General features: G+C 46.0%; 1 protein-coding gene across 3 annotated transcripts in view; it reads left to right on the forward strand.

Annotated features, from left to right (window-relative positions):
• Positions 1-25,251, forward strand: part of EVC2 (EvC ciliary complex subunit 2) — a 165,045-nt gene that overhangs the window by 26,834 nt on the left and 112,960 nt on the right. For all 3 annotated transcript variants that reach the window (XM_070791783.1, XM_070791781.1, XM_070791782.1), the window contains exons 6-7: positions 1,728-1,837; positions 9,171-9,224. In XM_070791783.1, the coding sequence (XP_070647884.1) occupies positions 1,728-1,837; positions 9,171-9,224 (164 nt within the window). The remainder of the gene's footprint in view (positions 1-1,727; positions 1,838-9,170; positions 9,225-25,251) is intronic.

Raw genomic sequence — 25,251 nt, forward strand, 5'->3', positions numbered from 1 at the left:
TGTTACTCTGACTTCAGAGCTGTCAGTTTTCCTAGGAAGGTGGGACTTCTTTTATTCTGAGAAGGTGCCTTGTCTACAGATGAAGAAACTAAGGTGATGAGGAACCTGCCCAAGGCCCAGGGTTGGTAGTCAAGGCGGAGACAGACTCAGTCTGACTTCTCCGTCCACCCCATACCCACGATGCTATAGTGCCTCTCACAGGCCTGGGACTCTTACTGACTTCCTTATACATGGCCCACATTGCTCATCAATGCCACCACTCTTTCTGAGTCTAGATGAAACCTCAGAATCCATCTTAACACCATACTATTGACAGAAGCTGTCAGTGGAGTTGGCCCGCCAGTAGTGACCTCTTTGCTGGCGCTGGTTTAAGCATGGTGTAAGAACCATCATGGTACGTCTCAGCTAAGTGATCTTCAATGCCTTTCTTCAATGATGTAAAAATAAATCTCCCCAGTTCTTCAGCTCGTGCTTAGAGACAGGAACGTAGGGCTGAGAGCAGAGCCCAGACTCTATCTCAGACAGAGCTCCCTTGACTCCTCGCCATTTCAGAGCTGTGTGGCCTCTGGAAATCACTGCATTTCTCTGAGCTGCAGGTGTGGTGTGTGTCCCCCGGACTCACAGAGTCACTGCAGAGTCTGAATGGGGCGACATGGCCTGGCACTCTGCCTGCCTCTCACTTTATCGCTCCAGTGGCCTTGTGTAGTCCATGCTCCTACCATCCCGAACTGGGCACGCTCCTCCCACGGCTCGGCATCAGCTCCTACTCTTGTGTCCCGCTGGAGGACCTTTCTCTGCTCCCCTGCCCCTCACTCACCTGCCACTCCTGCACTTCACCTGCTCGGAGCCAGGACCACACACTTTGCCCATGAACTTGCTGACTTCTGCTCTTGACATGTGCGCTCTGTACATCCCTGAATCTCAGTCCCTGCAGCTGTGAACTGTGGGTGCTCTGGCACCCACTTCTGGGAGTCCTTCTAAAGAAAAGGGAGTTCCCCACCCATAACTCCAGAGCCCATTGGTTCACCTTGGGGTGTGACCCCTCCCTATGGCAGAGGTGCCATCTCCTAATAGCTGGCGTTTCAATCCTGGCTTCTTATTAAGGGGAGATTTGAGTCAGAAACCCCGTCTTCTAGGGAAGCTTCTCTGTGTAATTAAGCACCAGCCAGCGACCATGAGATCAGAAGGGACCCTCCATGATCCTGAGTGGCCTTCTTCTCCCTCTCCCGGGTCTGGTCTGGCACGGCCTCTCTGTGCCTCGTGTTGGGCTCCCAGGACCAGGCTGCCTGGAGGTGTCAAAGTGGCAGCTAGTGTCACCCAAAAGTTAGTTCAGTAAAGACTTTTTCTTCATTGTGTGAATAGGATCAGTGGGAATAAATAGGATCCCCACCTGGATTCCAAACAAAACAGAAAGGTTATGTATTTCATAAGTGGATGAGCTAAATACATCCTGAGTTAGGAAGGCTGACCCGCCCAGCCCCAGGCATTCCTGGATGGGTTGGGGGTCCAGGTAAAGCTCCCTGCACCTGCTGACAGCCCTTCCGAGTGAAAGCAGAGTGGGCTCAAGAGCACGCCTGCTTGATTTACTCTCCATGCTAAAAAATGTGTGAGCTCAAAGGGGCCTTGGCTACCGCCGTGCGCTGTGGTGCCGCCGCCTTTCGACAGTGGCCGTGTCTGGGGTGTGCAGGGACCCCCCTGCTAACCACATGTGCCTTCTCTCTGAACAGTTGGAGACTCCTTCTCCGTCAGCTACACAGCCTCGCTGGAGGCCAGAGACGTCGGGAGTGGAGACATCCTGCTGCTTCCTGCCCAGCTGTCCTTCCAGAGTTCGTCACCGGTATTGTCTGTGTTACTTGTGGTTTCTGTCTTGTCATTGTTTTTTTAGAAACCTCGAGCACATTATCCATGCTCTTCTTCCTTCCATCCTCCATTCATTCAGTGATGCCGAATTCTGGATTAGTGAATGGGCCCTGGAATCTCACACACTTTGCCGTGAACCAGGCTCCCTTTTAGCTTCTTGTAACCTCTATGGACCTGATTATCAAGATATGTCATGCATAGATGTTAATTTCTTTTTTTTGCCATGGTCTCATATTTATTTACACATGTCTACATAGGTTTTTTTTTCCTTTTTTAAAAATTTATTTACATAGATGTTAATTTCTCATCACCATGTCTTGTGTGTAATAAGCACTCAACCATATACTTTCTATTGATATTGGTTTGCTGTGAAAAGGTACCACAGACCAGCTGGCTCACAAACAATAGAAATGTGTTCGTTCACAGCCCTGGAGGCTGGAAGTTCAGGTCAGGGTATGGGCAGGGTTGTCTTTCTGAGGCCTCTCTCCTTGGCTGGTAGACAGCTGTCTTCTCCCTGTGCCTCACATGGTCGTCCCTCTGTGTGTGTCTGTATCCTCATCTCCTTATAAGGACGCTTGTCAGGTGCGATTAGAGTCCACTGTGATGGCCTTGCTTTACCTTAATCACATCTGTTAAGATTCTGGATCGTGGAAAAAGCAAGAGAGTTCCAAAAAAACATCTATTTCTGCTTTATTGACTATGCCAAAGCCTTTGACTGTGTGGATCACAATAAACTGTGGAAAATTCTGAAAGAGATGGGATACCAGACCACCTGACCTGCCTCTTGAGAAACCTATATGCAGGTCAGGAAGCAACAGTTAGAACTGGACATGGAACAACAGACTGGTTCCAAATAGGAAAAGGAGTACTTCAAGGCTGTATATTGTCACCCTGCTTATTTAACTTTCTATGCAGAGTACATCATGAGAAATGCTGGGCTGGAGGAAGCACAAGCTGGAATCAAGATTACCGGGAGAAATATCAATCACCTCAGATATGCAGATGACACCACCCTTATGGCAGAAAGTGAAGAGGAACTAAAAAGCCTCTTGATGAGGGTGAAAGTGGAGAGTGAAAAAGTTTGCCTAAAGCTCAACATTCAGAAAATGAAGATCATGGCATCCGGTCCCATCACTTCATGGGGAATAGATGGGGAAACAGTGGAAACAGCATCAGACTTTATTTTTCTGGGCTCCAAAATCACTGCAGATGGTGACTGCAGCCATGAAATTAAAAGACGCTTACTCCTTGGAAGGAAAGTTATGACCAACCCAGATAGCATATTCAAAAGGAGAGACATTACTTTGCCAAAAAAGATCCATCTAGTCAAGGCTATGGTTTTTCCAGTAGTCATGTATGGATGTGAGAGTTGGACTGTGAAGAAGGCTGAGCGCCGAAGAATTGATGCTTTTGAACTGTGGTGTTGGAGAAGACTCTTGAGAGTCCCTTGGACTGCAAGGAGATCCAACCAGTCCATTCTGAAGGAGATCAGCCCTGGGATTTCTTTGGAAGGAATGATGCTAAAGCTGAAACTCCAGTACTTTGGCCACCTCATGCAAAGTGTTGACTCATTGGAAAAGACTCTGATGCTGGGAGGGATTGGGGGCAGGAGGAGAAGGGGACGACAGAGGATGAGATGGCTGGGTGGCATCACTGACTCGATGGACGTGAGTCTGAGTGAACTCCAGGAGTTGGTGATGGACAGGGAGGCCTGGCGTGCTGCGATTCATGGGGTCGCAAAGAGTCGGACACAACTGAGCGACTGAACTGAACTGAACTGAACTGAAGGTTCTATCTCCAAATTCAAACACATTCCGAGACACTGGGGTCAGGGCTTCAGCTATAGATTTTGGGGGGACATGATTCAACCTGTAACCCCATTACCGTGAGCATTTTCATTTTCCATTCACTCTTTTGTTAATCCACGTAGGTGGTGAATGCGGTTGGTGCATTGCCCATGCTATGCGCTGTGCACCCCTGGGGCTACAGAGAAAGAGATATGTCCTTGTCCTCGTGGAGCCTGTGCTCTCGTTGTGTGTGTGTGTGTGTGTGTGTGTGTGTAAGTCGCTCAGTTGTGTTCTACTCTTTGCAACCCATGGACTGTAGCCCACCAGGCTCCTCTGTCCATGGAATTCTCCAGGCAAGAATACTAGAGTGTGTAGCCATTTCCTTCTCCAGCGGGTCTTCCCAGCCCAGGGATCGAACCTGGATCTGCTGCATTGCAGTTACTCTGGTCATTTTGTTCAGACTGCAGCCCCTGGAGGAAGTACTTTTCATAACAGATGTGGAAAACGAGGCTCCAGCGTGACTACTCCAGGTCACATGGCAAAACCAAAATCGACCTCACAGCTGCTAGCTCCTTCCATCCAAGGCTGAGAGGCCTGTGTGCAGTGTTTCTGCTGCAGTAAGAAAACTAATCCTGGATAAAATTAAATAAAATGAAAGATTCCATAAAGGTAAGGACCAGATATGAGAAAGCCATATGAAACTGTCAGAAAAGACGAATGTCTCAGAAAACAATTAAGTGCAAAGTCAAGAACGAGAACAGAGAAGGATGAAAAAAGGGAAATAAAAGGCCCAGAAAAAAATACCATCTGAATTTCAAAGGACAGGAAACCAAATATGCTAAAGTCAAAATTTAAGATAAAGGCAACAGTCAGAAACCCACAGTGAGAAACTCAGAAACCCAATGAAATTAAAAGCTCCCTGTGTAGGGTCATTAGGACTTTAGACCAAGGCAGCTTCACACCTCCCAGGAGAGCCTGGGGAGGCTGGGGGGATATTAGGAGGCGTGGAGTCGGGGCTCCCTGGCTGTCACCCCCTAATGGGTCCTGTCCATTGCTTTGCTTGGTGCTTGTGTGTGTTGTACCAACACTATCACCCTGGTAACCCTCCGTCCTCCCACTAGAATGTTGCTCCTTGAGACCCCATTGGTCTTATTCCCAATCTGTATTCTTGGTGTCAAAAATAGAGCCCTGCACACAGTAGGTGCTCAGTAATTGCTCGCTGAGTGAGTGCATGAATAGATCACTGAACTAATGATTCTTGGGCAGGTGTGTGGTTTTTTTTTTTTCTTTTTTAACTTCTCTGAGCCTTTGGTTTCTCATCAATAAAAAGGAAGACTGTTCTATGTCTCCAGTCTCTTGGGATAAAAGCGATGATTTTATATTTGCATGTGGCTTTCAGGTTCCTTTCCCTTCCAAGCCTTCAAGAGCTCTCTCTCTGGGCAGTTTTGTGGACAGAGTGGAGATTCTAGAGCTCCAGACTTCATAGTGTGTGTTCTAGGCTCCTACCTGCTTGCATTAGACTGTCAGCATTGCCTTTCTTAGACCTGCCTTAGAAAAGTTTCCTAGAAAGCTCGGTGTTTGTTGAGCGCATAAGGGCTGGATAAGGCTCCTATGCCTTGTTCTCTAATTGATTCACCCAGTTGGACTTCAGAGTTTCTTTGGGTGACTCCTGGGCCTTCCTCTAGGATGGAGAGAAGGTCCAGTGTATTTGGAATTGAAAACGATCCAAGTCTGAGGGAAAATCTTGTCAACTCCACACAAGAACATTGGTCTGCTCTGCTTGTCGGCTGTAGAGAGGCTCACACTACAGATGGGAGAATAAAGGAATTATTTAAAAATGCAGGTACCCAGTGGGGTGAAATCCTTCATGTTGGCGTGGACTTGGTGTCTGGTACTTCACAGGCTGAAATGCTGCCCTCGCTATGTTTTTAGAATGGTTCAGTGTTTCTGAGCTTAAGTTTTCCCAGTTGAGAAATGAGGGGTGGGGGTCAAAAGATTCCCTTCAAACTCATCTCTTCCAGTTCTGACATTTTAAAATGGTATGAAAGCAATAAAAATAGTTACCACTTTCTAATCCTCACCATAGGAGGGAGGTACTGTCAGAAATGCACTGTGTTTGAGTCTGGAAACTACCTTCTCCAGCTCACATACAGGTATACACACAGGTACACACACAGGAATACACACAGGTATACACACAGGTACACACACAGGTATACACACAGGAATACACACAGGTATACACACAGGAATACACACAGGTATACACACAGGTATACACACAGGTACACAGGAATACACACAGGAATACACACAGGTACACACACAGGAATACACACAGGAATACACACAGGTACACACACAGGAATACACACAGGTATACACACAGGTACACACACAGGTATACACACAGGAATACACACAGGTATACACACAGGTACACACACAGGAATACACACAGGTATACACACAGGAATACAAACAGGAATACACACAGGTATACACACAGGAATACACACAGGAATACACACAGGTATACACACAGGAACACACACAGGTATACACACAGGAATACACACAGGTATACACACAGGTATACACACAGGAATACACACAGGTATACACACAGGAATACACACAGGTATACACACAGGAATACACACAGTTATACACACAGGTATACACATGTGCACACAGATACAGACACATGCACCTCAACTTCATACAAGGGTACATGAGACAGGACAGAGATGCAGCAGAAGTCAAGAGGGAAGAATTTAGAACATTCATCTCCAGTTCCTTACCGTATATTGTGTAAACATCCCACCCACCTTGTAAAACCATCACTGGATCTCACGTGGTCTGTGTTTCCCGGCTTCAGGCTGTGCTCTAAAACATGTTTCTTAAGCCTTGAAGTTTATATGGTGGATGTAGGCTGATGGTTTCTGTTTTGCAAAGAGATGGAGATAGGCTGCGCAGCACACTTTCAGCCCCTCTCTGTTTAGACCTTGGGTGTCAAGAAACAGCAAGGAGGGACCCAGAGGGAGAAGAGAGAGAGGAAGCCAGCCTTCGAACCCACTAGTTCAGAAGACCCTGAAACCCACAAGACACCACAAATACTCTGCAGCACATACAATTCAGGAACAGAAGGGCCAAGTGATTGCTTCAGAGGTGTCTCTTCTTTAAAGACATGTGTGTGTGTTTTAATTTCCATTGTTCTTCAGTTGCTAAGTTTGTCTCTGACTCTTTACGACCCCATGGACTGCAGCATGCCAGGCTTCCCTGTCCACTGTCTTCCGGAGTTTGCTCAGATTCATGTCCATTGAGTCGATGATGCTGTCTAACCAATGAGTCAGCTGTTTGCATCAGATGACCCAAGTATTAGAGCTTCAGCATCAGTCCTTCCAAAGAATATCCAGTGTTCATTTCCTTTAGGATTGACTGGTTTGATCCCGTTGCAGTCCAAGGGACTCTCAAGAATCTTCTCTGGCACCACCATTTGAAGGCATCAATTCTGGATGCTCAGCCTTCTTTATGGTCCAATTCTCACATCCATTTCCCTCCCTAAAACATCAGCTTCTCCACCTGGCCTGTGATGGGTTTGGGATGCCCCAGTGCTCCCAGTGTAGCTGCCGTAACGACTGTAGGACATGGATCAGGGGGTTTCCTGCTTCGGGTGGACCATCGCTCAGGTCAGGGGAAAATGCCTCTAGAGTGGCCATGATAGAATTAAACAGGGGTTGCCTAGCTCACTCTGGCTCCAAGTCTCCAGGCCAGGTTATCTACGATGATACAGCAACCACCATCACCACCTGCTACACCCAACAGCATTCATACTTTCATAGCACGCTTCCTTATGGGCCAGGCACTCTTCTGATTCATCCTCACAGCCAGCCTATGAGAGGAATAAAATCCCCCCTGTACAGATGAGGAAACTGAGGCACAGAGAGGTCAGTACCTTGTCCAAAGCCAGAGTGCTGGAGAACGATGAAGCCCAGCATGAACCTGCATAATCTGCTTCCTTCCACTCCTCTGCATTGCCTTTCAGTTGCAAGATATTCTACCTCCAACCCCAGAAAGAAGCATGTTCTCATGTTGGGTCTCCTCAGATACCACGAGATTGGACAGATAGCAGAGTACATCATGAGAAATGCTGGACTGGATGAAGCATAAGCTGGAATCAAGATTGCTGGGAGAAATATCAATAACCTCAGATATGCAGATGATACCACCCTTATGGCAGAAAATGAAGAGGAACTCAAAAGCCTCTTGATGAAGGTGAAAGTGGAGAGTGAAAAAGTTGGCTTAAAGCTCAACATTCAGAAAATGAAGATCATGGCATCTGATCCCACCACTTCATGGGACATAGATGGGGAAACAGTGTCAGACTTTATTTTTCTGGGCTCCAAAATCACTACAGATGGTGACTGCAGCCATGAAATTAAAAGACGCTTACTCCTTGGAAGGAAAGTTATGACCAACCTAGATAGCATATTCAAAAGCAGAGACATGACTTTGCCAACAAAGGTCCATCTAGTCAAGGCTATGGTTTTTCCTCTGATCATGTATGGATGTGAGAGTTGGACTATAAAGAAAGCTGAGTGCCAAAGAGTTGATGTTTTTGAACTGTGGTGTTGGAGAAGACTCTTGAGAGGCCCTTGGACTGCAAGGAGATCCAACCAGTCCATCCTAAAGGAGATCAGTTCTGGGTGATCATTGGAAGGACTGATGTTGAAGCTGAAACTCCAATACTTTGGCCACCTGATGCGAAGAGATGACTCATTTGAAAAGACCCTGATGCTGGGAAGGATTGAGGGCAGGAGGCGAAGGGGACAACAGAGGATGAGATGGTTGGATGGCATCACTGACTCAATGGACATGGGTTTGGGTGGACTCCGGGAGTTGGTGATGGACAAGGGAGGCCTGGTGTGCTGTGATTCATGGGGTCACAAAGAGTCAGACATGACTGAGCGACTGAACTGAACTGAACTGGACAGATAGCAGTCATAACGCTCACCTTTCATTCCCTATGTTTTCTAAGCAGAGGAGTATTAGAAAGTATGGGAGTGGATGTTTAGGGTGTTGGGACTTGGGGGGTCGAGAGCACTGGAATGAAAGGGGATCTCACTGACGTCAGAGCCTGCAGTTCTCTCCTCCTTCCTGAAGGGGGCAGACCAGACCTTGGAGGGGGAGGGTAGTTGCTCAAGGTCATTCCTTTCCCCTGACCTCACCCCCCTCCAAGTGTTTCACCACCCTGGTAAGATGCCTGTGTTTCCCTGGCCGTTAGGGGAACTGGTGTCTGGATTTCACACATGCCTCCGGGAGAGGAGGCATGAGGGTTCTACAGACCTTTTCCCCTGGAGTGACTTTAAGACCACCACCAGCTCTGACCACCCCCCACCCCCGACAGTCAAGAACCCACTGTAGCTCCAGGTGGGTGGATCGGAAACAGACCACTTGTTACCCGGTGTCTCAGATGCCAAAACCGGTTGACTGAACTGCTTTCTTTATGCTTTTTTCTAGAACAGAACCCAGCTAAAAGCCCCCTTCACCATAACAGCAGAAGAAAAGATCACGGTAAGAGAAAACTTTGACCGGGAAACCCACATTACACCCCCACTGTGTCTCTTTCTGTCTGTGGTTTGTGGTCTCTTGCTGTCCTCAGAGGCCGGGGAGGGGCCCACCACTGACCTTAGCCTCCTAGACCCGAGCGGAGGCTGGGGGCTCCCTGAGGTCTGGGATTCCCCAGTGTGGCCTGGGGGCTGTCTCGCTGGTTTTCTGAATACCCGCTTCATCTGGGCGAGATGGATTGGTCACTGCCTGGGACCAGCTTGAGGCCTCACCCACCCATCTGTACATCTGTTCAGCGGGCTGGTACCTGCCTTTTGGTGTTTGCCCGTGGCCAGTGGGTGGTCCGTGTTTTGTCTTCCCAGAGCTTAGAGACCTGCTTCTGCGGTCCATCAGGAACACTTCTCCCTTTTTCTTCATCATCCGCTCACCCGCAGCTCACGCATCCATTCATTCATGTGTTCATCAAGTGTTTATTTATCATATAAACACGGTCCACATTTCTTCAACCCCCAGTGTACGCATACTAAGTTGCTTCGGTTACGTCTGACTCTTTGTGACCTTATGGAGCGTTAGCCCACCAGGCTCCTCTGTCCATGGGATTCTCCAGGCAATAATACTGGAGCAGTTGCTATGCCCTCCGCCAGGGGCTCTTCAAGACCCAGGGAACCAACTCACGTCTCTTGTGCCTCCTGCATTGACAGGTGGATTCTTTACCACTGATGCCACCTGGGAAGCCTCCCAGTAATTGCCAGGCCAAGGAGTTTACATTTGCTGAATCATGACATCTTCACTACAATCTTGGGGGATAGATCGAACTTTTAAATTGCCTCCATTTCTTATATGGGGAAACTGCGGCATGCCCAGGTCAAGGCATTTGCCTAAGGTCACATGACCATGTGTCAGGGCTCCCAAGACCACCCCCAGGTTCAGGGTTTCCCTAGGAGGACCCAAAGCACTGCACACATTGTCATACTCAGGCTGATGTTGATAGAGAAGGGTGCAGAGCAGAATCAGCAAAGGAAACAGACGTGTGGGACAGGCTCTGGAGATACCAAGTACAGGCTTCCCAGGCTCTCTCCCAGTGGAGACACGCAGGGCATGCTGAATTCCTCCAGCACGGAGTTGTGACATCACATGTGAACTGCTGTCCATCAGGGAAGTCATTAGAGACCCAGTGCCTGGCACCTCCCAGCAGGACAGTGTGTGTTGAGTGTAAATCACACCATATGCACAGCAGTTTAGGCCGTGAGCCCCACTTATCAGGGGATGGTGGGAACCCTCTAAAATCCGGGTTCCCAGACACCAGCCATGGCCCAGCATCTGGAGCAGGCCTCCCAGAGGATGGAAGCCTCAGGCCCACTGCATGAGTGCCTTTCTGCACAGCTGGTGTTAGAACGGGATTTAAACCCAGGCCCTTTGGCTCCAGAGCCCTGCTGTTGGACAGTGGACCACACTGCCTCCTAGCAAGCTGAATTCCTACACAGAAGAGGCAGGAACAAAACCCGAGGCAGGCACACAGGTGTAGACAGTCCTCCTGGCTGGTCCGTGCGTCCCCCACTGTGCCCTACGTTGTGGGTGGCCCTCAACAGGTAAAGATCCCTGATTGGGCTGAGTGTCATCATTGCCTGTGATTGCCCCTCAGTGGAGGAGGTAGCTGATGGTTGCGTGATTGCAAGAAAGGTCAGAGAACATTCATTTAATCAATATTTATAAGCCCTTCCTCCATGGCCTGATAGCTCAGTTAGTAAAGAATCTGCCTGCAATGCAGGAGATCCCAGTTCAATTCCTGGGTCAGGAAGATCCACTGGAGAAGGGATAGGCTACCCACTCCAGTATTCTTGGCTTCCCTGGTGGCTTAGCTGGTAAAGAATCCACCTGCAATTCAGGAGACCCTGGTTCAATCCCTTGGTTGGGAAGATCCTCCGGAGAAGGGAAACGCTACCCACTGCAGTATTCTGACCTGGAAAATTCCATGGACTGTATAGTCCATGGGGTCGCAAAGAGTCAGACACGACTGAGCTACTTTCACTTCACCTCCATGGCCCAGACCCTCTCATGAGGATGGAGACGCATCATATCCAGGTCTTCAGGGCTGCCTCTGGCTCACGCATTGCCTTCAGGAGAAGCAGGAATAGGTGGCCCCCCCAGGCTGCAGACAGCAGGGGTCTGGAGCCAAAGCGCCCAGGTTAAAATCCTGTTCTAATACCAGCTGTGCAGAAGGGCATTCACACACAGGCCTGAGACTTCTGTCCTCTGGGAATTCTGCTTCAGATGCCTGTTCAAGATCCATGGGTGCAAGGCTAGGCGGTGGAGCAGTGGGTTGGATTTCAGCCCCACTGGTCCCTGGGCCAGGTAACCTCTGCCTGTGGACCATGTTCATGAAGGTCATTATCAAGTGGAGAGATGAGGCGTGTCAGTGATGGCTCTATAGTGCTGTGGGGAAAATAAGCTTTTACACCAGAAGCCTGACTCTGAATCCCTGTTCCCCCACTGATTGTATGTGACACTGGGCACACTACTTACCTCCCTGGACTTCAGTATCCTAGTTGTAAAATAAGAATAATAATACCTGCTTTATAGGGTGATAACCTAGATAGCATATTGAAAAGCAGAGACATTGCTTTGCCAACAGAGGTCCGTCTAGTCAAGGCTATGGTTTTTCCAGTGGTCATGTATGGATGTGAGAGTTGGACTGTGAAGAAAGCTGAGCGCCGAAGAATTGATGCTTTTGAACTGTGGTGTTGGAGAGGACTCTTGAGAGTCCCTTGGACTGCAAGGAGATCCAACCAGTCCATTCTGAAGGAGATCAACCCTGGGATTTCTTTGGAAGGAATGATGCTAAAGCTGAAACTCCAGTACTTTGGCCACCTCATGCAAAGAGTTGACTCATTGGAAAAGACTCTGATGCTGGGAGGGATTGGGGGCAGGAGGAGAAGGGGACGACAGAGGATGAGATGGCTGGATGGCATCATTGAGTCGATGGACGTGAGTGTGAGTGAACTCCAGGAGTTGGTGATGGACCAGAAGGCCTGGCGTGCTGTGATTCATGGGGTCACAAAGAGTCGGACATGACTGAGCGACTGAACTGAACTGAACTGAACCACAGTAAATGAATTGAGTCAGGCAAAGTACTGAGCACAGTGCCTGGCATTCTCTAAGTGCTCAATAAGCCTCATCAATGTTATGAAACATGTAAACAATGCTGCTGTGCAACTGTTTTGGATTAACTGTGTGTATCAGAGTCGCAAGCTCAATTTCCATGAGATTCACACCAGTGCTGCAAATGTGTGAGTCAGGCCTATGGAAGATTCAAAGGTGTAGTGGAGTCTGCAGCAGCCTGGAGATTCAGACTGCCCATCACCCACTATCTGTCCCCCGATTTTGCAACATTAAACAAGAGGAAAAAAGCCAAACAGTGTACATCAGCTGTGACTGAATTTGTGAGGTTGTAACCTGACATATAGATCATAGATCAAGTGGTACTGACAAGGTGCAGGGGAGCTGAGTGGACTCGGTGGATCACAGGCCTCTTGGAAGAGGTAAGAGTTCAGTTGGAGCTTAAAGAAAAGGCTTAACTAAAGATGGAGGAGAGGTTTCTAAAATATGCAGCTGAAGATCTGACATCAAGGTTAAGCTTGTTTTGACTGTGGGTTGGATGTGAACCAAGATTTACTGGGTGCAAGCACAGTGCAGAGTCAGACACGACTGAGCAACTAGCACACACACACAAGCAGTGCCTGGCATCATGAGGGTACACGTAATGGCCCTTGCCAGGTAAAGTGTGTGAGCCACCAGGTTGGCTTGGGCACCTGCGAAGGTAATGTCATTATACTAGGAACATGTGTTGATGAACGGGAGAGCTTGGCAGTGAGGTATAAGCTCCTCTGACATTTTCATCGAGCAGGTAAAACAATTTTGGATTGGCCAAAAAGTCTGAACTAACATTTTGGCCAACCCAATACAAAGTAAAGACATTATGTAACCCGTTATGTAAACTGGGATCTGCAACACTTGGAAGAGACTCCGTTACTTCCTTAATTTTTTATTAATTTCTTGAGGGTGAAACTGACATCTGTCAGACAAGGCCCCAAGAAGTCCTCTCTGCCTCCTGGATGAACAGAGAGGAAAAAATCACTCCACCCTGTGCTGGACATTGAGTGCAGGTGTTCTTTTTTTTTAAAAAAATTTGTTGGAGTATATTTGATTCACAGTGCTGTGTTAATTTCTGTTGTACAGCAAAGTGACTCAGTTATACATATATATTCTTTTTCATATTTTTTCCATTATGTTTATCACGGGATATTGAATATAGTTCCCTGTGCTCTATAGTAGGACCTTGTTTATCCATCCTGTATATAATAGTTGCGTGGAGGTGTTCTGATTCACTCCAGCTTCTCATAGTAAAGCTGGGCATCCTGCCAGGCACCAGGAGAATAAGTCACCGTATTTTACTCGAAGGATCTGGATCTAATCAAGAGTGAGACATTTAAACCAATTGGTATGTCATCCAAATTCATTTCGAGTGTAATTCCTGTAAGAATAATAGTGGAATTGGGAGGAGGAATGTGATCAAATCAATCAAAGTTTCATCTGAAAGTATAAATTTATGAGGCTAGATGAAAAATTGTTGAAATGAAGAATAACATGGGAAGATTTGCCATATTGGATATGAAAAATTAGAAAGCTGTGTTAATACTATATGCAGGTCTTGCAAGAGAAACTAGACCAGTGGATCAAAATAGAGTACCTACACATACGTGTATCTGATAAAATGATATTTCAACTCAATGGGGAGAGAATGTTTCATTTATTAATTTGGGGAGCAATTGACTGGATCTTCTGGAAGAAAAATGAAGATGAACTCCCTCAATAGATATAAATCTAAATAGATGAAATAGTTTGTAAAAAGTAAATCCTGGTTAATATGCTATGGGGGAAAAAAACATCAAGGAAAATCATCGATATTGTCACTCTGCTTATTTAACTTATATTCAGAGTACATCATGTGAAATGCTGGGCTGGATGAAGCACAAGCTGGAATCAAGATGGCAGGGAGAGATGTCAACAACCTCAGATATGTAGATGATACCACCCTTATGGCAGAAAGTGAACAGGGACTAAAGAGCCTCTTGATGAAAGTGTGAAAGTGAAGGAGAGTAAAAAAGATGACTTAAAACTCAACATTCAAAAAACGAAGATTATGGTATCCAGTGCCATCATTTCGTGGCCAATAGATGGGGAAACAATGGAAACAATGAGAGACTTTATTTTCTTGGGCTCCAAAACCACTGCAGATGGTGACTGCAGCCATGAAATTAAAAGACACTTGCTCTGTGAAAGAAAAGCTATGACCAACCTAGACAGCATATTAAAAAGCAGAGACATTACTTTACCCACAAAGGTCCATCTAGTCAAAGCTATGGTTTTTCCAGTAGTCATGTATGGATGTGAGAGTTGAACTATAAAGAAAGCTGAGCTTTTGAACTGTGGTGTTGGAGAAGACTCTTGAGAGTCCCTTGGACTGCAAGGAGATCCAACCAGTCCATCCTAAAGGAGATCAGTCCTTAATATTCATTGGAAGGACTGATCTGAACCTGAGGCTCTGATACTTTGGCCATCTCTGCGAAGAGCTGACTCACTGAAAAAGACCCTGATGCTGGGAAAGATCGAAGGCAAAAGGAAAAGAGGACGACGGGATGAGATGGTTAGATAGCAACTCAATGGACATGAGTTTGAGCAAACTCTGGGAGACAGTGAAAGACAGGGGAGCCTGATGTACTGCAGTCCTTGGAAAAGTAGGATAGGACTGAGTGACTGAACAACAACAGCAATGTCTTTATGATGTATTGTTCTTGTTCAGTCACTCAGTCATGTCCGACTGAACATATGAGTTAAATAAGCAGGCTGACAATATACAGCCTTGCTATTTCCTACTCCAGCTTTTTATGATATATAAAGAGCTCCTATTAGTTTATAAGATAAAGAATAGCCTCTGTAAGTAGCTATGTATGATATGAGAATTTCTCAAATACAAGGATTTACAATATGTACCCTTTAGCACAGTGGAGGGAACTTGTAACTCTTCTGGCAAAATCATGTGAATTTGGATTTCATTCAGAGGGCTTCCCAGGTGGTGCCAGTGATAAAGAACCTGTCTGCCAATGCAGGAGACACTAGAGACACAAGTTCGATCCTTGGGTCAGGAAGATCCCCTGGAGTAGGAAATGGCAACCCACTCCAATATTCTTGCCTGGAAAATCCCATAGGCAGATGAGCCTGGTGGGTTACAGACCATCGGGTTGCAAAGAGTCGGACACGACTAAGCGTATATGCACACACACACACAAACACACAAGCACAGAAGGCTGGGGGCATGCAGTGACGTTTCTTCACATCTGCCTTCTCCATGTTACATCTTGTTTGAATTACTACCCCAGCCTCCTGCCTGTCCAGTCCTGCTCTCCTGAAACACCAGCCTGCTCACTTTCTATTCTGGAGGGGCTCCCCACTACCTGCTGATAAAGCCCAGTTCCCTTAGGTGGTATTCAGGCTCCATCAAAAATGGTGACCTCTGCTATATCCCAGTGCCATGGGGTTCCTGTGTTTCCCACTTCACTCTGGTTTTACATATGCTGATCTTTTCATTCCCGTCTTCTGGGTAGCTGGCATACATCCTATGGGAACCCTGACCAATTTTCTCCACCTCCGTCATTCCTTCACATCTCCCAAGCATGCTGGTGGCACCCCTCGCTGGGATCCAGTGGCATTGGGCATCCGATAAACCTTGTCACGCTGTGACTTTGAGATTATTCTCCTTGTTAGCACTTAATACATTTTTATTGACATCACAGTAGAATTTTTGCCCAGGGAGAGACTTTAAAGATTACCTAGTTTTACTTCCTCATTTGAAAATAAAAAAACTCCTAGGTCCTGAGATGCTCTGGGAACTGGCCAAGGTCCTGAAGCTTGATGACAAACATTGAGGAATGGAATCATGCTCTGTGGTTCTGCAATCCAAGCCTCATTCACTAGATTTGTAACTTAACAGCTCTGTTAGTGTGTGTGATTATCTCTGTCTGTGGTTACCTGCAAGCTCTGGCTCCTGCCAGAATTGTGAGAGTTTCTGCCCTTAGAGCTGCCCCTCAAGGGCTGTGGGCCAACAGCCCTCTGCTTCCTCAAGCAGTAGAAGGATCTTAGTGAAATTACTCCTAAAATCTCTTCTAGGGAAATCAATATGGTCTCCCTTTCAGAACCTTTCTGGTTTGGGGGGGGGGGGGATGGGATTTAATGTATGTCCATTGTGGACATTTTAAAGAAACCACCACTCTACACGCACACACACACAGAGAGAAAGAGAGACAGACAAGGAGAAAATTAGAAGAATCACCCGCTAGCCTTGTCGCTAGAGATAACCATTGTTAACATGGTGGTTTCTTGCTTTCCCCAAGCCTATGAATGCATTTCTTACATAATTGAAGTCAAACTGTATAAATAATTTTTCCTCATGGTCGTGTAACTTTTTATTGGATTTTAAGCATTTAAAGCATTTCTTTTGAAAGTCTTTTTTTGGTCTGGCATTGCTCTTCATAAATAACAATGGTGAAACTCATCAAAGGAATCTGTTACCAGCTAATATGTGATTAAAGAGGTGGTAATAACAGATGATTCTTTTCCAGAGATGAGAAGGAAAGTTAGTGGGGACGCTGGGGATGTGGAGGCTGGGGTCACTGAGCCACCTCCTTTTCTTTATTCTTAGATAATGAAGTTTAAGATAAATAGGCTCTTTGAAATCTGTGCTTCAAATGATTAGTGGAATTTGTCTGCAAGATTTTTGCCCTTATTTTACAGATGTGGAAACTGCAGTTTAGGGTGGGGGAGGCTCAGGGTCCCCCCCCGTGTGGTGGGGGCAGAACTGAGAGCTGAACCCCCAATTAGGGCCTCAGTTCAGTCGCTCAGTCGTGTCTGACTCTTTGCGACTCCATGGACTGCAGCAGGCCAGGCCTCCCTGTCCATCACCAACTCCCGGAGTTTACTCAAACTCATGTCTATTGAGTTGGTGATTCCGTCCGACCATCTCGTCCTCTGTCGTCCCCTCTCCTCCCGCCTTGAGTTGGTGATGCCGTCCGACCATCTCGTCCTCTGTCGTCCCCTCTCCTCCCGCCTTCCACCTTGCTCAGCAATTATGGTCTAGGTCCGTGGTATTATGAGTACGCTCTGCTGCTTCTCACAGCCTTGTTTCTGGTCCTCAGCATTTCTCCCTGGACTGTGGCATCCAGGTGTGCTTTCCTCCAGGCTGAAGCCACATAGTAGCCAGATTTCTATTTCTAAAACACTGATCTGACCATGTTACTTCCTGACTTAAAACCCTGCTGTGATCTCCCATAAGCCCATAGAGTGATGTCGCATGTTGCTAACCCACTGTGTTGGAACTGGGCTGTGTCTCTTGCCACGTGCAGGTCCTGCTTATGCCCTTCTGTCTGCCTGGCTTACCCTCCTCCTGGCCTGGCTTATTGCCCTCTGCCCACAGTCACCTCTTGGAAGGTCTTCCTTGTCTTTTGAGCTGAGCCAGGGGCTGCCCCTCCTCCCACCCTAGTCCTCAGGTTTTCCCCCTCACCTCAGCCACCCGTCACCCCACCTACTACAGAATTCTTGCCTGGGAAAAGCCACGGACAGAAAAGCCTGGTGGGCTGCAGTCCATGGGGTTGCAAAAGAGTCGGACACAGCGGCTAAACAACAACAGCAATGATTAGAAAGGAGTTACTTGGCCTCTGGTGAAAGATCAATGAAAATGTTGATAGTTAAGCATAGTTTTGAGGGACTGTGAAGGCTTTTGGCCAGAGACTCAGGAATTCTAAAATTCTGCCCTCCTAGTCACACCCTAATAAGGTGAGCTGGGTGCTCAGAGAGTATCAGAATGTTCACAATGGTGCAAGCCCCTGACAGTTTAATGCAGGGCTCCTGGTAAAAGGCCAGGCTGGAGCCTGAGCCCTGCAGAGGCAGCTGTGGTGTGAAAGCTATTAGTCTAGACTTTGTGATGTGAATCCTGGGTCTACTGCTTTCTAGCTCTGTGACTTTAGGCCGTCTATTTAACTTACCTGTATTTGGTATTATTATTTGAAAATATGGATTAAAGTAATGCCCACTTTATAATATTGCTGTGGGGAGTGAATGGGTAATGCATGTAATACACTTGGAACTATCCCTGGTGCTCAGTATCTGGTCAATACATATTAGCTGCAATGATGGTGGTGATAATGGCGATAATGATGCGGCTGGTGGCGATGTTAGTGGTGATGATAATGATGGTGATACGAGTGACTCTAGGGAGCTTCTTCCTTCCCATAAAACAAAATCTCGAGATTCATTCTTCTTCGGTCATTTATATGGAGGAGGAAAGTTGAAGAGTGGAGGCACTGTGGGCAAGTCAAGGAAGCAGGACCTAGCTTAACTTAGCAACACAGATAAATGGAGAAGGTGGAAAAGAAGAAAGTGAGAGTTGTGAGTAGGCTTGCCCCAAGGAGGCAGTCTTTACCTAGGTGTACTTATCACCTGATATTGGAAAGTAGAAATTGCAGGAGAGAAGGGGAGAAAGATGGTATGGTCTGCAGAGCTGGTCTGGCTTTGTCCTTTTCCTAAATACAGGCATTCATTGCTGCAGCCATGTTGTTATTGATAAATTAAGCTCCTGCTCCCCACACTGCCTCTGCTCTTTAAGTTCTCTTGTCCGCACAACTGATTAAGGAGGGCAAGATCTCAAGGTGGAGATTCAGAGAAGGTGGAGGTTGGAAAAAGAGTGGGAGGGAGGTGGCCTGTCTCAGCTGTTCTACTTCATAAAGTAGGAAAGGGAGGGAGATTTTGATTGGGAGAATGAGTTAGTTCTGTTCTTGCCTTTTTTAGTACATTGATCCTGCCTACCTAAAGTTATGTCCCAGTATTTTTTTTTCTGGTTCTCATCCATCATGTAAGCAACTTCTACTGTGGTATGGGAGTTTGGGACTAAAAATGTGTTTAGAAAATCAGACAGCCCCCTGGATGGTAAGTGGTCTGATGTACTAGGGGAAAACACAGACTTTGGAGTCAAACAGAGCTAACTGTGTTGCTCTTTGGCTGTGGACTTTGATTAACTATCTGAACTCTTTGCATCTCTGTTTATCTCTCAATGGAAAGGGGATAATACATCCCCCACCAGATTGCTGAAGATGGATTGAATGAGATAAAGCACTAGCATACTTTGTTCATTTCCTGAGGCTGCCGCAGCAAATGATCACAAAACTTAGAACAGAAACCTATTCCCACACCGTTCCCAAGGCCAGGAGACTGAAATCAAAGTGTCAGCAGGGTTTTGCTCCCTTTGAAGGCTCTAGGAAAGAATCCTTCCTTGCTTCTGTCTAGCTTCAGGTGGCTCTTGGAAATCCTTCCTCAGCTGTAGCTGCATCACTCCCATCTCTGCCTCCATGACCACATGGTCTTTTCCCCGTGTGTGTCTGTCTCCAAGTCTCCATCTCCTTATAATGATACCATCACTGGGTTCAGGATCCACTCTAATCCAGTATGGATTAGGCTTCCTAGGTGGTGCTAGTGGTCAAGAATCCATCTGCCACTGCAGGAGACATAAGAGATGTGGGTTCAATCCCGGGCTCAGGAAGATCCCCTGGAGTAGAAAATGGCAACCAATTCCAATATTCTTGCCTGGAAAATTCCATGGGAAGAGGAATCTGACAGGCTATAGTCTGTGGGGCTGCAAAGAGTCAGACACGACTGAGCGACCAGACACAATCCCATATAACCTCATCTTAACTTGATCATGTCTACAAAGACCTTATTTCAAAATAAGGTCCCATGCAGAGGTACTGGGGATAAGACTTTAGTATATCTTTATAGATGGCACAATTCAACCCCCTATAGGCACCTAAGCCAGGGAATGGCATATTGTAGGTGATCGAATGTCATTAATGTCCTTCACCTCTCCATTCTTCTCCCTACAGCTGAAAAAAAAAAAAAATTGCCTTCTGTGAAAGAAAAAACCTTGAAAACATATCACTGATCTACAGCCTTTTGTTCTCTTTAGACAGACGTTTTGTCTCTTTTCCATCCGTATTTTAATATAGGCTCTGTGAACTGCTTTTCATATGTATTGATTTGTTTTTTCTTATCTGGTAGGTACACAAATCAGGGCTCAGAGGGCTGTTGCCAGCACGAATGGAGAGCTTGCATTTCAATTTGGTGCTAATCAAAATGTAAGATTTAGAATCAGGGTGTTTGCATCTGAAAACAGAATTGGTTTTCTGACCATCTCTGATAACAGCCTCTGTGGACAGAGGCTGATTCATCATAGGTGAGTCGTATGTGGCAACACGCTTGTATTCAGGTTTCAGTAACCATCAGGACCAAAACTCCTGGTTCTGACATAACTTGGCTTTGATTGTCTAGAAGGTCAAGTTGGCCTTGTTCATCTGTCAGATAAATTTAACCTTAACTACATACAGCCTGCATTGGGATCCCAGGAATGAGAAATGGGTTAGTTGTCTCCCAGCTCCTAAATAATGTGTTAAATGTTCCCATAATCTGCAACCATTGTTTTAATTGAAGTGTATTGATTTACAGTGTTGTTTTAATTTCAGGTGTATAGCAAAGTGATTCAGTTTTGCATATATATATTTTTTTTCAGATTTCTTTCTTTTATAGTTTATTACAAAATATTGAGTATAGTTTTCTGTGCTGTATGTACAGTAGGTCCTTACTGGTTATCTGTTTTATATAGATTAGAATGTATATGTTAGTCCCAAGCTATTTATCTCTACCCCCCTTACCTCTTTGGTAACCATAAGTTTGTTTTCTATGTCTTTGGGTCTATTTCTGTTTCATAAATAAATTTATTTGTATAATTTTTAAAAAGATTCCACTTGAAAGCTATATCATGTGATACTTGTCTTTCTCTGTCTGATTTGACTTCACTTAGTATAATAATCTCTAGATCCACCCATGTTGCTGCAAATGGCATTATTTCATTCTTTATTAATGGCTGAATAATATTCCATCGCATATATCTTCTTCATCCATTCATCTGTCAATGGACATTCAGGTTGCTTCCATGTCTTGGCTATTGTAACATTGAGCACTGAGGTCTGCAGCCCTTTTGAATTAAACCTGCTGTCACAGGTTGGCTTCTTTGGGAGCAGGTGCTGAGGTAGGGTTTGAGTATAACATAGTGGCCAGTGTGCAGAAGAGTTAACATAGCTGACCTGAGATGGCTGTCCTTAGAAAGGCCAGCTTACAAGGTGAGTCCTTGGCTGGCATTTGGGAACTTGGATTTCAGGACGATCCTCACCATTTACCGAACTAAGAGTGGCTCACGTTGCCTAAAGCGTTCTAATAAACAATATATTTTATGTTGAAAATGTTTTGTTTTCTTCTGGGAGCCTGGAATTTTGGTGCATGCTTCCCAGGTGGCACTAGTGGTAAAGAACCCACCTGCCAGTGCTGGAGACATAAGAGCCATGGGTTTGATCCCTGGGTCAGGAAGAGCCCCTGGAGAAGGGCATAGCAGGCTACAGTTTGTAGGGTCGCAAAGAATCAGACATGACTGAAGTGACTTAGCACACACACACGGTAGCAGGCAGAGGATGCCTAAGTGACTCAGTTCAGTTCAGTTCAGATCAGTCGCTCAGTCGTGTCCGACTCTTTGCGACCCCATGAATCGCAGCACGCCAGGCCTCCCTGTCCATCACCAACTCCCGGAGTTCACCCAGACCCACGTCCATCGAGTCAGTGATGCCATCCAGCCATCTCATCCTCTGTCGTCCCCTTCTCCTCCTGCCCCCGATCCCTCCCAGCATCAGAGTCTTTTCCAGTGAGTCAACTCTTCGCATGAGGTGGCCAAAGTACTGGAGTTTCAGCTTTAGCATCATTCCTTCCCAAGAAATCCCAGGGCTGATCTCCTTCAGAATGGACTAGTTGGATCTCCTTGCAGTCCAAGGGACTGTCAAGAGTCTTCTCCAACACCACAGTTCAAAAGCATCAATTCTTCAGTGCTCAGCCTTCTTCACAGTCCAACTCTCACATCCATACATGACCACAGGAAAAACCATTGCCTTGACTAGACGAACCTTTGTTGGCAAAGTAATGTCTCTGCTTTTGAATATGCTATCTAGGTTGGTCATAACTTTCCTTCCAAGGAGTAAGCGTCTTTTAATTTCATGGCTGCAGTCACCATCTGCAGTGATTTTGGAGCCCCGAAAAATAAAGTCTGACGCTGTTTCCACTGTTTCCCCATCTATTTGCCATGAAGTGGTGGGACTGGATGCCATGATCTTCATTTTCTGAATGTGGAGCTTTAAGCTAACTTTTTTACTCTCCACTTTCACTTTCATCAAGAGGCTTTTGAGTTCCTCTTCACTTTCTGCCATAAGGGTGGTATCATCTGCATATCTGAGGTTATTGATATTTCTCCTGGCAGTCTTGATTCCAGCTTTTGTTTTTTCCAGTCCAGCGTTTCTCATGATGTACTCTGCATAGAAGTTAAATAAGCAGGGTGACAATATACAGCCTTGACATACTCCTTTTCCTATTTGGAACCAGTCTGTTGTTCCATATCCAGTTCTAACTGTTGCTTCCTGACCTGCATACAAATTTCTCAAGAGGCAGCTCAGGTGGTCTGGTATTCCCATCTCCTTCAGAATTTTCCACAGTTTATTGTGACCACACAGTCAAAGGCTTTGGCATAGTCAATAAAGCAGAAATAAATGTTTTTCTGGAACTCTCTTGCTTTTTCCATGATCCAGCAGATTTTGGCAATTTGATCTCTGGTTCCTCTGCCTTTTCTAAAACCAGCTTGAACATCAGAAAGTTCATGGTTCACATATTGCTGAAGCCTGGCTTGGAGAATTTTGAGCATTACTTTACTAGCGTGTGAGATGAGTGCAATTGTGCGGTAGTTTGAGCATTCTTTGGCATTACCTTTCTTTGGGATTGGAATGAAAACTGCCCTTTTCCAGTCCTGTGGCCACTGCTGAGTTTTCCAAATTTTCTGGCATATTGAGTGCAGCACTTTCACAGCATCATCTTTTAGGTTTTGAAATAGCTCAACTGGAATTCCATCACCTCCACTAGCTTTGTTCGTAGTGATGCTTTCTAAGGCCCACTTGACTTCACATTCCAGGATGTCTGGCTCTAGGCCTGAGTAAAAACCCTAGTTGCATGAGTGCCTGTGTGCTCAGTTACTCAGTCATGTCTGACTCTGCGACCCCATGGACTGTGGCCCACCAGGCTCCTCTGTCCATGGAATTTTCCAGGCAAGAATACTGGAGTGTGTTGCCATTTCCTACTCCAGGGCTTGTTGTTGTTGTTCAGTCACTAAGTCGTGTTCAACTCTTTTCGACCCCTTGGACTGCAGCACACCAGGCCTTCCTGTCCTCTAGTATCCCTAGTGCTCCACCCCCTCCACTTCTCCAGGGGTACCAAGTCTCAAATGAGTTTCCCTAGTGGACAGCATTTCACATGGGTCATCACACTGACTGCTGGAGGAATTAAGTCTGTCCTGTGTGACTGCTGGGAGAAGAGGCTGGAAACTTGCTCCTGGTTTCCACTGGACTTTGCCCCACGTGCCTTTTCCTATTGCTGATTTTTCTTTGTATCCTTTCACTGTAATCATAGTGTGAGGATGACTATATACTGAGTCCTGTGAGTCTTTGTGAATCACTGAACCTAGGAGGTGGTCATGGGGCTCCCCCATCATAATCAGATCACCTGTGGAGGGGAGGAGTGGGGAGCAGAACTGGGCAGAGGAGATGTTTCAGTTTTGCAAAATGCAAAAGTTCTGGAGATGGTGGTGATGTGTGGTTGTACTTAACATTACTGAAATGTACACTCTAAAATGACTAAAATGGTAAATATTATATAATGTGTGTATTGCTGCATTTAAAAAATAGTTCATAATCTTCTTGTAAGTGGTTGAGCATTCAGAACTTAAAACTCCTAGAAAGCAAGATCCTTTTAAGAGGTCATCAGGCACACTAAAAGACAGTGGAGTGGCAGCATCAGTATTCTGAGGGAAAAAGGTTTTGGACCTTGGACTCAGCCAAGATAACAATCACGTGAGTGCAGAGTTACATGAGAAATAAAAGCATGTTCTACACAAATTTACTTCAGCCCACACAAATATGGAAAATGCTCTATCAAACTAAAAAAACAAAACAAAACATAAGAAAATGTAAGGAATGGATTCCAAAACATAGTTTTTCTTTAATCAGTAATATAACAATGTTATAGGAGGAACTTCCCTGGTGGCTCAGTGGTGAAGAACCCGCCCGCCAATGCAAGAGATACAGGTTCTATCCCTGGGTTGGGAAGATCCCCTGAAGAAGGAAATGACTACCCACTCCAGTGTTCTTGTTTGGGAAATCCCATGAACAGGGGAGTCTGGCAGGGCACAGTCTGTGGGGTCACAAAGAGTTGGATGTTACTTCATGACTGAGCATGCGTGCAATACAGAAAGCAGTAAAGAGAGACCTCCAGTTATAGCCGTGCAGCAAGCCTAGAAAGTAGCCAGTCCTCGGTAGAGCTGGATGTCAGAGAGCTCCTGGAGTGACGACTTTAAGGAACAACAACAACAACAAAATGACTCTCTGCAACAACTAATATCATTAAGGAAACGGATGTTACACCAGGAAGAAAAAGAAAAGCAATGAGAAACCCCAGGAAAAACAAAAAGTTACACAGGGATGTGTTGGCCCAAATTGAAGTAATCTTAAAAATATGTCATGATTTTGAAAATTGATAGGGTAAGAAAGGGCACTGCATTAAAAATATGTCACTTTTAGGGGCATGTATTGGGCTTCCCTGGTGGCTCAGACCAAGATTCTGCCTGCACTGCAGAAGACCTGGTTTTGATCCCTGGGTCAGAAAGATCCCCTGGAGAAGGGCATGGCAACCCACTCCAGTATTCTTGCCTGGAGAATTCCATGGACAGAGGAGCCTGGCGGGCTACAGTCGGTAGCGTTGCAAAGAGTCAGACCTGAATTGACTTAGCATACAC

Source organism: Bos indicus, chromosome 6, assembly GCF_029378745.1.
Source record: "Bos indicus isolate NIAB-ARS_2022 breed Sahiwal x Tharparkar chromosome 6, NIAB-ARS_B.indTharparkar_mat_pri_1.0, whole genome shotgun sequence".
Classification (NCBI taxonomy): Eukaryota; Metazoa; Chordata; class Mammalia; order Artiodactyla; family Bovidae; genus Bos; species Bos indicus.